This window comes from Opisthorchis viverrini, assembly GCF_000715545.1.
Source record: "Opisthorchis viverrini unplaced genomic scaffold opera_v5_20, whole genome shotgun sequence".
NCBI lineage: Eukaryota > Metazoa > Platyhelminthes > Trematoda > Opisthorchiida > Opisthorchiidae > Opisthorchis > Opisthorchis viverrini.
The window spans coordinates 733,099-749,305 of NW_008751676.1; the positions used below are offsets into that span (position 1 = coordinate 733,099).

Sequence of the window (16,207 nt, forward strand, 5' to 3'; positions counted from 1 at the left end):
TTCCTGGCATGGTTGCACCTTGTGGAACGAAGTTCCAGCCAGTGTAGCCCGCGGGATCATTGCAGCACTGAAGCCCGACCACCACGTCAAGGTGGTAGCTTTAGGTCGGGCAATGAGGATGAAGCAGCTGTACAGTGCCTCTTGGCTATTCAGCATAGAGTAGAATCAATAACGGGACGAAATCTCTATTGAACGTTACCAAATCTGCTGACATTACCATTAAGCGTATCGCTAGATTGATGGCGTATGAAACAGAAAAAAGACTTGCCTCAAGCTTCGACAAGGAACCCAGTGTTCCGTGGATATCGTCCCATCTTCCTCCTCCTCATCGTCCCGGCGTTCTGAATGATTTCCTGTCGCGGTGCCACCAGCGCCTTGGTTACACCAAATGATGATAAAAAGATCATCCCCAGCGGATGCTAGATAATAACCTGCATAAACAGAGGTATCCAAAGTTGTTTAGTACTGAGTAACTGGGTGCAAAATTAGATCAAAACAGAGGACAGCTCGGTCCTCCCGAAGAAGCGGTTCACTTACAGCAGTCAGAATATCAAAGTTGACTGGTCTGACGAGCGACATGGCTAGATAAGAGCCAAGTCTAAATCATGCGATACTGGGATGTACTATGTACCATGTTACAGGAATCTAACTGCGATGTGAACAAAGGGTCAGTGAGACATATTAAGTAGTTAACCTTTGTAAAGCATGTCTTCGAAGAAGTAGTTTATGCTAATTCCGTTAGTACCTATGGTCTGTCTTCCTTTGGCATTATGTGAAGATTTTGTAGACCTGGAAATCTGGAACACTCAAACATTAGGACCTGCACTTGGAGCTAGGTTCTTGACTTTCATCGAACAGCATATCAGCCCACATATAAGCACAAGGAATAACATAATATTTAATCATTATGGATGGACTACCGCGTCACTTCGGCGGTCCCCCTCTAAAATGCGTATACTATTCTACATATCTGGCGCAAAAGCGCGGGATTGTTGAGGAATGTCAGAGCCCCGTTCAGCGCATCGGTTAAAACTTATTTGTCTACGCACCACTGACGGATTGTCAAATGAAGATTTCTTTTAGAGCGACATTACCTGTATTACCACCTTGTTAATTAAGTGGAACTCCCATGAGCTTCATCTGAGAAATCTGACAGTGATGGCGGCGTAAGAACACCGGAGCTTAGTTCTCGCACAGCCATATCAATCAGCTTTAAAAAAACCGTTAAGTTGAAGAAAGCAATGAAGAGGAGAACGGAGTCTAAAACAGGCCGACTCAGATACCAAAGTTACCTGCACCGCCATACACTCACCGAGACAGTGTGGGGAGAGATGGTAACAGTCAAATCCCGAAATTTCAGCGGACAAACACATGGAGGATTGAAAGCAATTCAGTTTGGGACCGTGCCAAGCTTTACCCATCTCTTGATTTGCATGGGAACGCGCAACCCATGGACAAATGACCCCACCCCATGGTGTTGAATACGTCGCAAAAGCGAAGTACCTGCTAGCAATGTGACAAACTATTGGTAGTCAGGCTGCATTTACTGGCCAACTGACCAACAACCGAGGTACCAGATGCTTCATCATCTAGTCACTTTATAGCCAATTCTTTTATGGCAGCATATCCAAGCTAGGGCACTGAGACAGCGACGGTCGAGGAGTTAAAGACCCTTCAGGTTCTCTGCTCGAATCTCAACCATTTCACAAATCATCCCCAACTGCATTCATACAAATCAGAGCCGCCAGGTCACAGGGTACGCCCTTCTCACGCGACACGGGACGCAGGCGAGCACAGTCTAACCTTTCAAAAGCGTTGAGACAGCTATCCCACTATTACAACTTCAGTAACACCAAACACGTTCGACAACCTCCAATGTCCCTCTTTGAAATGCAAGGACAGTCTCAGGACACGAGTTTACACTTTACGAGTGCAGATAGGCGAAAAAATGGGAATATCCTTGTTAGCTTTCTAAGAAGGCTCCTATTTAGTGTCCCAACAAGAGAACAATGTCATATTCATATTCCAGGTCATCAAGATTCTTGCCTAGAAGGATTTGAATGCCGGGATACCTGAAGATCTCCATGACATCACCAATAAAAATAATAACGCGGAATGGAAAACATCGCTGCAAGTAGGTAGTTTTGAGGAGTAACAAATAGAAACGCAGTCCAAGCCACAACAACCAAACAGTGTTTGAAGCCACGCAATATACCGAATGTCTGTGTGCTAGCACTTTCGAGTAGCTTCCACAAAATGTAACCTACCTTAATGGCGACCCATTCACATGATCAGAAGGGTTCGGATGCAGACAGATCTGGTTGCTAAATCTCCGAAGTAGAACTTGGCCAAAGAAATCACATGAGTCACGTGAGTCATGCGAGTGAGTGTGCTACATGAATATCTGACCACATTTGTGTAAGGCTACTACACTGGACAGAAAGCAACCAGCCGATCGATAATTATGGAAAATTACGGCTTCTTGAACAAAATTAAAGATTACAAGAGTTGATGGATAGAGTTAAAAGGTTAGGGTGATATGTACCGCCATCTTTGCGGAAAGCTAGTCCCAATCCGGGTGAACGAAAAAGGTGTTGGCTACCGAAAAGAGTTACATCCGCAGTTGGACTTGTCAACGACAGAACAAAAATGGTATTTCAATTCGGCCACTTTACAAAGGAAGCGCAGGATGATGAAAAAACGGAGCACACCAGGTTCCGTCTGATAAGTCAAAGGGATTCCCAGTGACGTCGTTAGATCGGTACGTCGAGCAGCGCACATGAAAGCAAGCGATTTAGGAATCCCCAAGCCTCACGTAAGAGTACATGAGAGATGACAGACGCAACTTTTGAAAGGAATTCCAGTAAATTCTTACTACCTCCCACAGAAAAAAAGTTATTTCCTGTCAATCGGAACTAGGAGTCGTTTTTTCCAGGATTACACATCTTTGGAACTCGGAAGATGAAAGTTTGCACAGTAACGTAATTCTGTCTCAATCAATTACGTCCAAGGCCTTAGGATTTTGGAGACATAAACGACGCTTAAAAAAGACAAGGCGGTCATAAAATTTCTTCGTGAGGTGCATACGAAAACACACCTACACGCCTTCATAGTAAGACCATGCCATGTTATAATTCTCACAGCAGAAGTTCCAGTTGTTGTGCTAGCAACAGTTATTAGAAGCTGGTTTCAATCTTATCAGCCATGCTCTTCATTCCACAGAATTGATGAATAAACGTACATGATACATGTGGGCATCGCAATTCAGAGATAAGTGCTGAGTTATAACACTAGGTTTTCAACTGGTCCTGTCATTAGCCAACCTGAAGAGGATTTTACTGTACCAGTCTATATCTAGCGATTCAATCCCTCATACAGGTGAGTAGCTGTAAGGTAATACTTATGTTAATCCTATGGTAAATCGCTGCTACCACGGAGTATGTTGTTATAGATGTAGTTCAGTGCTACGAATGATACTAACGCTGACCATAAAACAATGTCCAACGTTGATGTGTGGCTGTAGAGCCTTCAAAGAACTTCAGCAAGAAAATAGTGAGGTGTTGTGAGGTGAAGTGTGCCTGCGAGAACCTATACGAGATTCATTATTACCCAAGCTCCGTTAGTAGACGTTATCGGTACTTGACGCATCATGAGAGGACAGTGAGGATGGCATGAAGCAATAGCAGATTAGAGAAAAGAAATAATTCACCGATCGATTCTAGTGACAGGAAAAGATGGGAATGTGCAAATCTGCGACTTGTTAGGAACGCGGTTGTGCTTTAAGTTAGGTCCACCTAATAATAGCTTTCACCTCCTTCAAATATACACGTGACAGCAGAGTGCCAGAAAACCAAGCGATGACAGCCGTATGCTAAACACGAGAAGTGGCTTAAGCGCACTCCAAACATCCACAGCGCGTTAGTTCTTGTAAGAAACAGATGTGAACAAATCAAATGTTCTAAATAAGCATACAGTAAAAAATAAATCATTCAGTGGTGGCCTGAAGGTGTGTTTCTGACAAGCAATCTGAAAGAAGTTTACGAGCTGAAACATTGGCGAGCTGACCAAGCGCATGGGCGAGGTCAGTTCGAACCATCATAGCTCATTCGGTTAAGATATTATAGCTGAGTTGGATCGAGCACGGTGTAAGCATTGAAGGAAGGCAAGCAATAGTCAGTGCATCAAAGAAACCCGGTGCCAATATCTACGAGATCAAACCAAGATACACAGATATTGGTGGTTCAACACCGACATTAATCCTGTGACAAAACTTTTTACTCTTTGCTCGCTGGGAAACGTCCTGAGGATGGGAGCACAGCGACCAGAAATCGTTGGCTGCCTTTCATTATTATACCATGGAGCAAAGGTCGTTCTATCACATCCTACTAGGCTTTCGGGCTGATTGAACCATGGCTCGCAAAGCGCTTGTGCTCCTATGGTCCAAGGGTGGAAGAAGCTCGAGTAGGGCAGCCACTCAAGCGCAGACAGAATGTGAAGCAAGGCACTATTAGATTCGACTTGGTTGGGCCGTCTGGACTACCTTCCGGGGTGGTTAACTAGCTTGGAGTTCTACAGCTCTGCGGATGTCTTTCTATTCAGTACCCGTAACTTATGTTCTCCACTGTGCTATTTCCCGTTATTCGGTATGATAGTCCTTTTGGATAAAATGTTCTCTCTCTCTCTCTCTCAAATGTTTCACACAGGGAGTAAGGATTTCAAAGTGTCAGTAAGATACAAGACAGAAGTTATCTTATACGTTGTCTATCGATTCCAAAGTTCCCAGGATGGAGGAGGAGGCACGAGGGTCGGGATACTGCCAGGTTGCCCAAGCCTAGACACGGGAAGTCGAGAGGCAGAGGTCGGGTTAGAACCACGGACTATCCGGTCCCAGGATGGAGAAGCAAACTTTGCCTCGCACAGTCAAAACGAAGTTATGGGTAGGTATATTTGAATAGTTGGATGATCCACCCACACTTGACTCCAATAAATACACCAGTAACATTTTGCGACAACAATATGAAGCTATATCTATAGTTTACCCGCAAACAGTATACTCGGACAGCTGTGCAGACAGCTAACCAAAAAAATCACACTCCTGAATGATAGTGCAAACTCAACTGATGCAAACCATCATTAGGTCTTTGAACGTTTCCAGTAATTTGACATTTAGTTTACTGCAGTTCTTATTACTTATTGTGTTGTGATGGCATGCTGATCAAACGGAAGCTAAATACAATATGCAACAACTTTTATCGTGAGCTCAGCGGGTACACTAGAGTACACGCGCTGAATTCAGTGTAACAAATGCTGATCGACAGACAACGGTTCTGATAGGCTCACATGCCTAGCCTGATAGAACCGAGTCGAATCGAACAGTATTTCAGTTCTACAAAGACGCACCGGTTGGTGACCAGCGAACGACGTTCACCGGCTTCTCGTGCCGCTTCAGTGATGCCAGATAGCTAAGGTGCTGCCCCATAACACCTTGGAGATTACCGTCCGAGTCTTTTTGAGAAGTTCGCTGAACCACAGATCGTGTCTTTGGCTCTGGTCCAGCACTGATCCAATCCAGAGTAACACGCCATAATCGGACAACGTTGTCTCCACCAGCTGTGGCTAACCTTGTCCAGATAGGTTCCGTCAAATTCAGACGTAGTTCATCTGTTTCCTCAGAAAGCAGCAAATCCATGAGTGGCGCACGGTTGGCTTTGTCGGTGTCCGAGTGAACAACCGTTGGGAATGAGTGTTGGAGGTCACACGAATAGATAGGCAGTGTCTCATGCCAAGCTATTTCTGGAGTTTGAAGACGCATTCGATTGGCTGCAAGTAAAAAAATTCCCAGGATTCAGTGCTATTAACACTTCACTCTCTGAAGGGGTACAGCTGACTTGTTAGGATAAACGAGCGACGGACAAGGAACATAAATATAACCATAGACCAGGGAAAAAATCCTCAACATACAGCAATCGATTACTAAAAAAGTACTGAGAGCAGTCGCACTGTATGAACGCTAGTTTAAGTGAGAAAACTCAAACTATGCGCGAGTTCGGAATGGCGAAAAGCAAAATACTACCGAAAAACTGAATTGATCAACATGTGCGTAAAAGGGTGGCAGAATATCGAACAATTCAACGCGTACACGATACCAACATCAGCCTGAACAAACATGGTATTGTATGGAACGCGATCGCTTATTCACGTCACAAAATACTGGTATCAAATGAGATGAATGCACAGAGCAACAAGCAGGTAAACAATAATACACGGTGTAGGAAACAATCAACCGAAGATCCGCATTATTCAAGCTTCAGACATTATAAGAACCACCATTCTACCTGACATCGATCATCATTCACTCCACAATGGATCCGAACTGATCGTGTCACGATTAAGCATTGGTGGAGAAGCTGATTCCAAGATTATCACTTACACCTGTTTGGAATCCGATCGTACTACCGTGTTCGCGAACCTACGATTAACTACTGTGGTGAGAGAGCTAACCCACCACAGCATGTCAGTGGTGGTGAGTTCCAGACGTTTTAGCGGAATTTGGCAGAGTAAGTGAGGAAAAAGACTTTGAATGGCAGAGAAACACTGGGAGTCTATCGAACGCGCGATAAAACGCGTCAGGACTAACGTCTATGGATACACCAGCAGTTTGGCAGAGCTATGAATGGCAAACGAAAGCCTCCGTTTGATGGATATGCGACATCCTATTCCTGCCGATTCCACCCGTAACAAAAAGAAAAACAGCCAAACACCAGCTGTCTGGGAGGTGGCGGGAAAAGAGAAGTGTGGTGGAGCACGCACGAACAATGAAAACCGACGTCCCTTTCGATCAACTGGCCCAAAGAAATGCACAAATAAAACGATAGACGGACATGACGGAGCGTGGATTACCAGCATGAATAGACGGGAAGACCATCGGATGGAACACTTTGTGACACAACTTAACCAAGTTGCTCCTATGGTCACAATCTGCGGCATCTATGACACGCAAGTTTGGCCTATCTCAGTCAGTCCATGAGAGGAGAACGGGCAAATACCTGGGGAAAATACACCTAATTCGGGACTACTCAATCCTGGTAGTGACGATACGGACATGACTAACAGCCTTACTTGCCGAAATCTGGATATGAGAGTACATCTTCACTGCGTGGTAAAGATTAGACGTGGTCCTTATAATCGAAAAAGGCAAACCAACTGACATCTTGAACTACGGAATCTCATACCAGCTGTACCGAAGAGCCTATTGACCACCATGTTTAGGATACTGTCCTACGCCTGTGAACTGACGTGCCACGAACATTCTGGCAGTGGTCGCCGTTCTGTTGATCATACCTTCGCACAACGGAAAATTCCGAGGCGTAGCAGCCTACATCCACTGGAAACGCCTAGGGTTTTCTGGACAATAAGGATGCTTTGGATTCCGGCACTAAATATCTCATGGAGATAGCTTCCAGAAAACGGCTAGGCAAGCAGATTCCTTAGTATGGAACGCTATGGATGCTACACAGGAACCCACACCAAGAAGCATCCAACTGTATGATCAGCCTTCACCATCCTGTTTGATAACTGCTGGATTTCACAAGATATAGCCACTTTTCCTTTCCTATCCAATTACACACTGGATGGCGTTCTCAAACGAACGCTAAGATAACTGGTGATGGCGTAGTTCCTCTCCGGAAACAGCCTTCGAACTGGACTACACGGACTATGTAGTGTTGTTGCGAGATTATCTTCGGGCAGTCCAAACTATCCTAGATAAAGCATCGATTGGACTCGGTTTAAGTTTTCCACCACCCAAACGTAAGTTACTTTGGAAGGGCTGGTCTTCTGTCCCAAATCTAACTCTCGTCGGTAAAAGTCGTGAGTCGCTTCACCCACCTCGGAAGTCGAATGTCAGCTACAGGAGAAGTAAGCCCTGTATTAGAACCCAGGATTGAAAAAGTAGGAGTGGTATATATATATATATATATATATATATATATATATCCTTCAACTGCGGCACCCTTTCGATGCCTGAGGACCATTCCACGCAAAGTAAGCACGAAGACTGGAATAATGCCAGGTTACCCAAGCCTTGACGAGAGGAGTCGAGACAGAGAGGTTGGGTTCGAACCACGGATATTCCACTGAGCCATCTTGCCATATACTTATTTGGCGCAAGATCATGAAGTGGAAGGTACATAGAGCGAACAAGCCTTCAAGGTGATGGAGTCGCTGTAAGATATGGCAGGCAACCGATGCCACTGGCATTAGTTTTCGGCCAGCTTGTATGAGTATGGATTGTGTGGGGGGCATAAAATCTTTCGAGCGACTGTGGTAAACCAGCATCAGACTCTTACCTCGCTCGCTCTTCGTCATTTTGTGGATTTAATGACAAATGAGTTAACTTTTTGGATGTAGGGTACTGAAGCATCAGTGTCAACAATCATGTCACTGTCAGGTATGACGATTGCATCATGTAAAACGTTTGATTCAAAGGAAGCAAGAATACTGTTTGTACAAAATAGGTTGAAGCAAGCAGTGGCGGCAAAAGTGTTAATTTGTAAGCACGAAGACGGACAGGAAAACAAAATTTCAAGGAACAGAGCCGTTACCAACCTGACCGCGAGCCCTAATTAGTTTTCGGCCAGCTTGTATGAGTATGGATTGTGTGGGGGGCATAAAATCTTTCGAGCGACTGTGGTAAACCAGCATCAGACTCTTACCTCGCTCGCTCTTCGTCATTTTGTGGATTTAATGACAAATGAGTTAACTTTTTGGATGTAGGGTACTGAAGCATCAGTGTCAACAATCATGTCACTGTCAGGTATGACGATTGCATCATGTAAAACGTTTGATTCAAAGGAAGCAAGAATACTGTTTGTACAAAATAAATAGGTTGAAGCAGTGGCGGCAAAAGTGTTAATTTGTAAGCACGAAGACGGACAGGAAAACAAAATTTCAAGGAACAGAGCCGTTACCAACCTGACCGCGAGCCATAAAACCAACTGAAATGCTATTGATCAGTGCAGGATAATCGATTGTCAGCCAACAAACTGAAGTTTAAGGTGTTTCGGTATGGAACGATCCAGGGAATTCGAAATATTTGCTTCGTAACCAAAAGGTGCTGGGATTTTGGCTTAAGTGACAAAAACTAACACATAAATGGTAAAAATGATCGATCGTACCTACATATGGAACTAACCGACGTCTCACTGGATAGTTTGAAGTTGAAACCTTTTCCCGGAAACCCAGAATAAATATAAGCATTTTGACTCACCACACAAAGGAGTTTTTATTTGATATAACAAAGTCCCAAGATCTCGCCACCGATGTGCAGTTTGGATACGAGAAACCTTATGGTTCGGATGCTGACAGCAAAGGTGATCTTGGCTGCCGTGAAGGATAAGAGCAATGCAAATGCATAGTTCGCCAATTCCATGCGGACACCACGTGATACATGATCGGCTATAAGATCTCGATACAGCTGGACATAACTGGATTGCTATGAAGTTTACAGTGTGTATTGAGAGAAGAGAAAGCGTTCAGCTGTAGCACCCTTCCGGTGCCTAACTGCCATGCCACCCGAAGGAAGCACGAGGGCTGGGATACTGCCAGGTTGCCCAAGCCTAGACAGGGGAAGTCGAGAGGCAGAAGTCGGGTTCGAACTAGGAACCTTCCGGTCAGTAAATTCGCGCTCTAACCACTTGGACCATCTCGCCCCACAGTGTGTATTACAAAGAGAACAATCATTATCCTCAGCTGTGAAAACCGCGTATATGTTTCAGTGACTACAGTTGCCACAGTTCGTCCACCGATGATTTGGGGAGATAGACGTGGAGAGTTACGGATTGGAAGGATTAACTATTGAAATTGACGGGCAAATCTGACAGCCAAACAAGATTTTACGTTGGAGGAATCGAGGACGGGACGTTATGCACTGAAGGCAACGTCCTAGATTTATGTGCCGCAATTAGTGCGCGACTGGGCCCTGTTTGTCAGTATCTCTAAGCATTAATGTGTCCCGTCTCAGAGGCCCTATCCACGGAGACGATAATGGCCAGCGCAGCTAAGTTTGCTGGTAATGGCTTTCATACTTCACTACCAAATCACTGTCTGACGTCCTTTGGTTCGTTTCTACCCTCCGAGTGGTTGCGCGAAAAGCACTCGCCGAGAAAGACGGTCAACTGGCATACAGAGCACGTAACCAAACCAGCACAACCTGCGATCTACCTTGGCAATAATAATATGACGTCCCCCCCCAGAGATGATAGTAAATAATCGTTCGGCTTTAACATTAACTTCCATTGCCTAGAAGTCATACAACCCGAAACACGAGAACAATCTCGATGACCCGTTGCATCCACTGTGCGTTAGTCGACGTTACAGAACTTAAACAGTGTACAACAGCATAGAAACGATGTTCCTAAGGCATTCGACAACACTTGAATGCGTACCTGCAAAAAGTACAAAGTACCCAAACAGACAGGCGTACCATAATCGGGTATTCTGTAGTTGTGTTTGGCAAGGTTATCAAGCTAAATCAAGCCATTGGATACAAAGTTGACGCATACGGGATAAGTAGATCCGAACAGCACGAACGCAGCCTGAACGTGGAATAGCACGATTGAGTGTCTTATGTTGAACACTGAGGATTTCGACCTTTTATAGTAACATCGGCTTTGAAGGTGGGACAGACCACGGAGAATAGTAACGTCGAAGAGAAAATACGTCGCCTTAACGCGGAAGATGCCACTATTTGATTAACTGAAAATCTCAACTGAAACTGCTACAATTAAGTCTTCAAAAGCGAACTGCTGGAATCAGAGCAACATATCAAACTGTGTAGGGCACGTGATCAACGTTTGTTCGTGAACTGCCGTCACTCGTGACATATGAAATTGACTAGTCTTGTTAGGACCAATAGCCATTTACTGATGACTTTAAACAAATCGGAAGTCAATAACCGTTAGGCAATTGAACTCTCAATGTGTAGCAGCCGTGAAAGTCGAGGAAGCAAGAAGGCTGAGATGCTTCCAGGTTGCCCAGGTCTAAACAGGAGCTGGCGAAACGCCAGGGTTGGATTGGGACGATGGACAATTGGATCAGTAGCTACGCGCCTTAACCAGTAAGCCACATCGAAGTGTAGCATCGAAATGAACAACTATTATTTACGGTCGCTAATCCCAACTTCAGCGGGAGACTTCCGAATTTAGGCATCTGCGTCGCATAGTTTTAAAAATTGAAATCCATGAACTAGGAGACCAATGGACAGCATTGTTTGAATTCAAGCAAAGCAGTGGTATGTTGGGAGAAATCCGAGATAATAAGATTGGAGTACCATAAAAGAGAGATTCAGGTCTTCAATCAATTGGAAAAGGTTTGGAACCGATTGAGAAGTCATCGTTTCAGAAGAACTTGATAAACAATCGGTAGTTTTTATTTGGGCAACGTTTCGCTTTTGACACAAAAGCTTCATCAGGCTAAGTGAGCAGGTCACCAAATTGGCCAGGTTATAAGGCAGACGGGGAACCAATCAGTAAGTCAATCCTCTTCGGATTTTCGCACTAGATCCGTGTTGAGTGTCAATTAATGGCTCTTATCGGTTAGTGAAGTTGTCAAAATCTTGCTTTGGTGGATTGGGGGGGGGGCTCAAATTAATTCTGATCGGGTTCGGTTCATTAATCTTCCACTTCAGGGTTCTTCAGTTGATGATTCACCTCGGTTGCCACTGGTTGATTTTTTCTGGTCTTTGTGGGGCCGTGAGTGATCCGACAGTTTGGTTTGAGGGGTTGAGGTCAAGTGGACTTTAGGTGATGACTATTCTTCCTTCTGATGACCGCACACCAACAGCTCGGTTGATCCAGAACCGTCCTCCACACACTTGCCAGTTCCACACCTTCTATTCTATTAACACTGAGGTGCTTGGCGATTTCTACTGCCTCGGCGATCAGTCTGTGTGGCGTGGACCGTAGTCCTCGCCTCAAAACCTCAACATTTTCTAAATCTATTTTGTGTCCCGTGTCGAGTGCGTGTTCCGCAATCGCCGAGTCTTTCAGTAACGCTTGATATTCATCTGCGTTTCTCGGCGGCCTGTTTATTTTTCTACTATGCTCTCCGACTCTGATGTGTAGTTCCCTGGCCGTCTGTCCTATGTAAACCTTGGTGCAGTCATTACACTTAATTTTGTAGACACAGTCCCTGGTTCTGTTTGCCGGGAGGCGATCCTTCAATTGCACCAGTGCAGAGCGCAGAGTGTTTCCCCTCTGGAAAGCTACTCTTATGTTAGCCGTGTTTAGAATTCTTCGAATTACCTCCGATGTCCCTGGTTTGTATGGAATAACAGCTGTCCCGATCCATTCCCTGTTGGGTTTCGCTACCGGTACCAACACCCTTCGCAATTGACGCCTAATCAAGCTGGCTGGATATCCACTACGCCGAAGTTTGTTCTTTACCTCAATTTGGGCCGCTGTCCGGTCAGCTTCTTTTGTGCACAAGGCCCTTACACACTTAAACTTACAAACTTAAACAGTGTGAAAATCCGAAGAGGATTGACTTACTGATTGGTTCCCCGTCTGCCTTATAACCTGGCCAATTTGGTGACCTGCTCACTTAGCCTGATGAAGCTTTTGTGTCAAAAGCGAAACGTTGCCCAAATAAAAACTACCGATTGTTTATCAAGTTCTTCTGAAAAGAGATTCAGGTCTCCCATATGCAAGTGAGTATACTTGTTGAGATCTGTCCGATTTGGGTTCAAATGGACCATAAGATTGACGGAAACTCGGGAACTGTGCCTATCTGACGAGCATCAATGAGGGCGAAATCGGTCGTGGGGCTGTCGAAGAGTTTTCAGCGGCCTTGTGAGTAGTTTGTTTTACGAATATCAAATATCATACCAACTGAAACGTGTGGCGGCCTTTGTGCAGCACATTCAGCTGAAGAATATCATAAACGAAAGATTCATTTGAGTCTCCCGTGAAACCCAAATTGATATGCAAATGAGCATGTTTGTTGAGACGTTGCAGGAACCTTTAACGATCGACTCCTCCCGCAAAGTCGTTTCATTATTATTGAAAGGTGCTTCGTTCCCGCAAGTCGCCTCAAAGCAAAATATGGTGCTCTCGATGCGGACAATTGATTATAGGAAGGACAATAAAAGTCACGGTTGTGCAAATAAGAAAGGGTGACTTCTCGACGAGATAAAGCGCCAATAAGCCACGGATGAACCCGATAACTAGATAAGAAAATACAGCATATTCTGCACACACTCAAAATCAAATCGCAGCGATGCTGCACACGTGAATATGAATATCGTGACGCTCAGACACGCAGAAAATTGCAGCCCATGAAAAAGCTATATTTGAAGCACGCTCACATTTACCGCGGTAGTGCACATGAAAAAACCAACTCCAGTCCCTAGATGGATAAAATGGCACTAACTGCGACTACGTTCCACCACCCAATTGCGCAGGATGCGTATGAAAACTATACTTTCCATCAAGTCAGTTGGGACGTGAGGCACATCTCGAGCTTGGGAACATTTGGTTATTCCCAGTGGGTGTGTCCTAATAATGCATTCTACTGTTTTCCGTTCTCCAGGAAAAACACTCCTTTTCAACAAAGAACGTGCGGCCGCTTGCGCACTTCCGCAATCGCAACGTCCAGGTTCCTGTGCGGACTTATAATTCAATGTAATAGAGCATCTCGTGTCACCCAGCTTGGACAAACTGGGATGCTGACCATATGTTCGACGTCAAACGATCTGTACGATTTCCCAAGGAGTCGATAAATTGAGAATGATTGAATTTTCCTTCTTACAGACACGGTACTGAGCATAGATTGACTAATCAATCATCCACCACAATTCATCTGATTCTGTGCAAGGAACTGGGCAAACCGGCAAGGGTGAGTTCTTCCCACTTACAGGACGAAGGCAAGATGTATGGCTACAATGACATGGAGCATATTCCCTTTATCAGGACAGCACTAACCTGGTTAAAATGTCCACAGAATGTAAAATTCTGCGGTCTAAGCATTATTACGCTTAAAACGCCTGAGGAATTTAGGTGGAAAAGGATGCGTTGTCCGTTGCACAGAAGCGGGGAAAGATAATTTCCAGGTGGTATGATTTACGTGACGCTTTGGGAAACAAGGGCTCTAGTAGAGGAGCACTAAAAGTAGTGTCATCACACCTGGCCGTCCGACGAATCGACAAACACAAGCATACAATCAACTAATAAAAATAACACCAAATATAAGAACAGGTCAATCGCAGAATCTGTTGCATTGGCGCAGAACGGATTTTAAAATATGTAACACGATAGGGATGGTGATAATAAAGAACAGGGTGGGCGAATGAGTCTGCAAGCCCAGCTAGCTACTATTATGGATTAGTCCGATAGGGGGACGAGAAAAGCACACTGCGAGCACACGTACGAGGAGAAACAAGTCAAATGAGAGAGGCATAATGAGAAAATTAAGCTCTGCAGGCACAAACAAAATGGCAGTGGTGGCTAATGGGACGCCATGACGCCCGTTCAGATTCAAGGATGGTATTGGAGTGAAAACAGCGGAACCTTGTTGGAAGAACACGCGATTACCCGAGTTACGGTGGAGCAAAAGAGAATAAAAACCAGGTCCAGAATAGATGACAAATGCCACGGCAGTGTAGGTTGACTATCGTTTGAGATGGAATGGTAAGCGGACAAACCAGAACTCAATTAGATGTAACCTTCTGTGCTGACGGAAAGGAGAACGGGTCTGCAAACACGGTAACTGGTTATGCAGGGTTGAGTGGAACAGTAAGAAAGAAATGCAGGTAGATCAGTCAGACTATTCTGCACAGTCGTGTATAGGAGCGCGGTGGATGAACCATAAAACACCAAACACAGCCATGAAAACACCTAGCATTGACTGTGTACGTGTGTAGGGAGGCGAGTCGTCGAGAGGAACTCTTTAACTGTACCATAGGAAGTGAATTTCAGTTGGGTTTGGTTGAATCTGGTTTGCATACAGGGGGAGTGACACATCTCGCATCCTCATCATCATCTTCTTGATCACCAGTCTGACTATCCGGTCCGATGTCCACGAACAGCTGCTCGCTGGAAGAGTATGAAGACAGGCGGTTTTCAAGGTAAGAATCACGGGTGTTTGTGTCAGGAACAACAGCGGTTCGATCAGCAGGTGCAACAACTAACGGAACCCGGCGCCTGGGCTTAGCAAAGCCCTGTCCACCTCCACCAACGCTTCCAGATGAAGTTGTTGGAGTTGCCGGAGAATTCGGTGGGGGGAAGTTGTGTTGGCCGCACGACTTACCGGGGGAGGCTGAGGGAGAGCAACAGTGACCATGACACATTCGACCGGCAGCTGTGTGGCTAACCGTCGTATGCAGTGAGTTAGGCAGTCCACGACCAACACTGGAAGTCCCACACACGGGTAAGGCCCAATCGTCGAGGTGTGCAGGAACTCGTTGCCCACATTCACGACAAAATCGTCCGCTGAGACCTGCAGCAACAGCAACCGCATAGGCGTGTCCTGGGCCGTAAATGGATGACGGATTAGCGCCCACTGTCCAAGCAGCAGCACCAGGTGTATAGAATGGAGAGGCACTTTCCGAAGTAGTTCGAATTCGAGGGTTACGGCAGGCCTCGTTGAACTGCCTGCAAGCCAAAAGAAATTGCATCGTGACTGGGAATTTGTTACGCAAGTTCGAATATATTGATGCTGGAGTGGTTAAGTATCAGAAAGGCTGGCCCAGCCGCGAGACAAATAAAGTTCAGTTAAGTTGTTGAGGCAATTTTAGACATGGCCGACCAATGGGAGGGTGCAAGGGACGCGACGCAAACCAAGAAGTTTAGCTATTTTTCGATACTTCATTGTGCCCCAAAAGTAGTATTGCCTCCGATTTGAAACTATTCCGTCTAGTTTTCCACCGATCATTGTACCCTCATTGATACCCGGAAAGTCATCATCATCATCATCATCGACAGCATGACATCAGTGTTTAACACCAATGCTTCACTGTCGTACAACCATGACTTATTTGAAAGCCTTATTGTAAAGAAAAGAATAAAGGTGGATGGGGGAGAGACTTAATGCTAGCTTAACACAATCATTCAGAGGTGCCTACACCTCCAGACATTCACTCAGGCAATCTGGGTAGAAACTAACAACAAGAACGCCACTGACATCGGTTGGCAGCCATATCTTGTAGTGTCTC

General features: G+C 45.2%; 3 protein-coding genes across 3 annotated transcripts in view; 1 reads left to right on the top strand and 2 right to left on the bottom strand.

Moving 5' to 3' along the window:
* T265_01801 (hypothetical protein) overlaps window positions 1–5,822 on the bottom strand; it is a gene marked incomplete at both ends in the record, with an annotated part of 25,006 nt that extends 19,184 nt beyond the window's left edge. Inside the window, 2 exons of the mRNA XM_009165911.1 lie at window positions 269–431; window positions 5,387–5,822. The remainder of the gene's footprint in view (window positions 1–268; window positions 432–5,386) is intronic.
* An 8,444-nt stretch (window positions 5,823–14,266) lies between these two features.
* Window positions 14,267–16,207, bottom strand: part of T265_01803 (hypothetical protein) — a gene marked incomplete at both ends in the record, with an annotated part of 22,765 nt that continues 20,824 nt past the window's right edge. Inside the window, one exon of the mRNA XM_009165913.1 lies at window positions 14,267–15,647. Within this exon, the coding sequence (XP_009164177.1) occupies window positions 14,969–15,647 (679 nt within the window). The remainder of the gene's footprint in view (window positions 15,648–16,207) is intronic.
* On the top strand, window positions 14,682–16,083 carry T265_01802 (hypothetical protein; the record flags this gene model as incomplete). The annotated part of the gene is made up of 2 exons (XM_009165912.1): window positions 14,682–14,759; window positions 15,913–16,083. The coding sequence occupies 2 exons, from the start codon at window positions 14,682–14,684 to the stop codon at window positions 16,081–16,083; spliced, it is 249 nt and encodes an 82-aa protein (XP_009164176.1).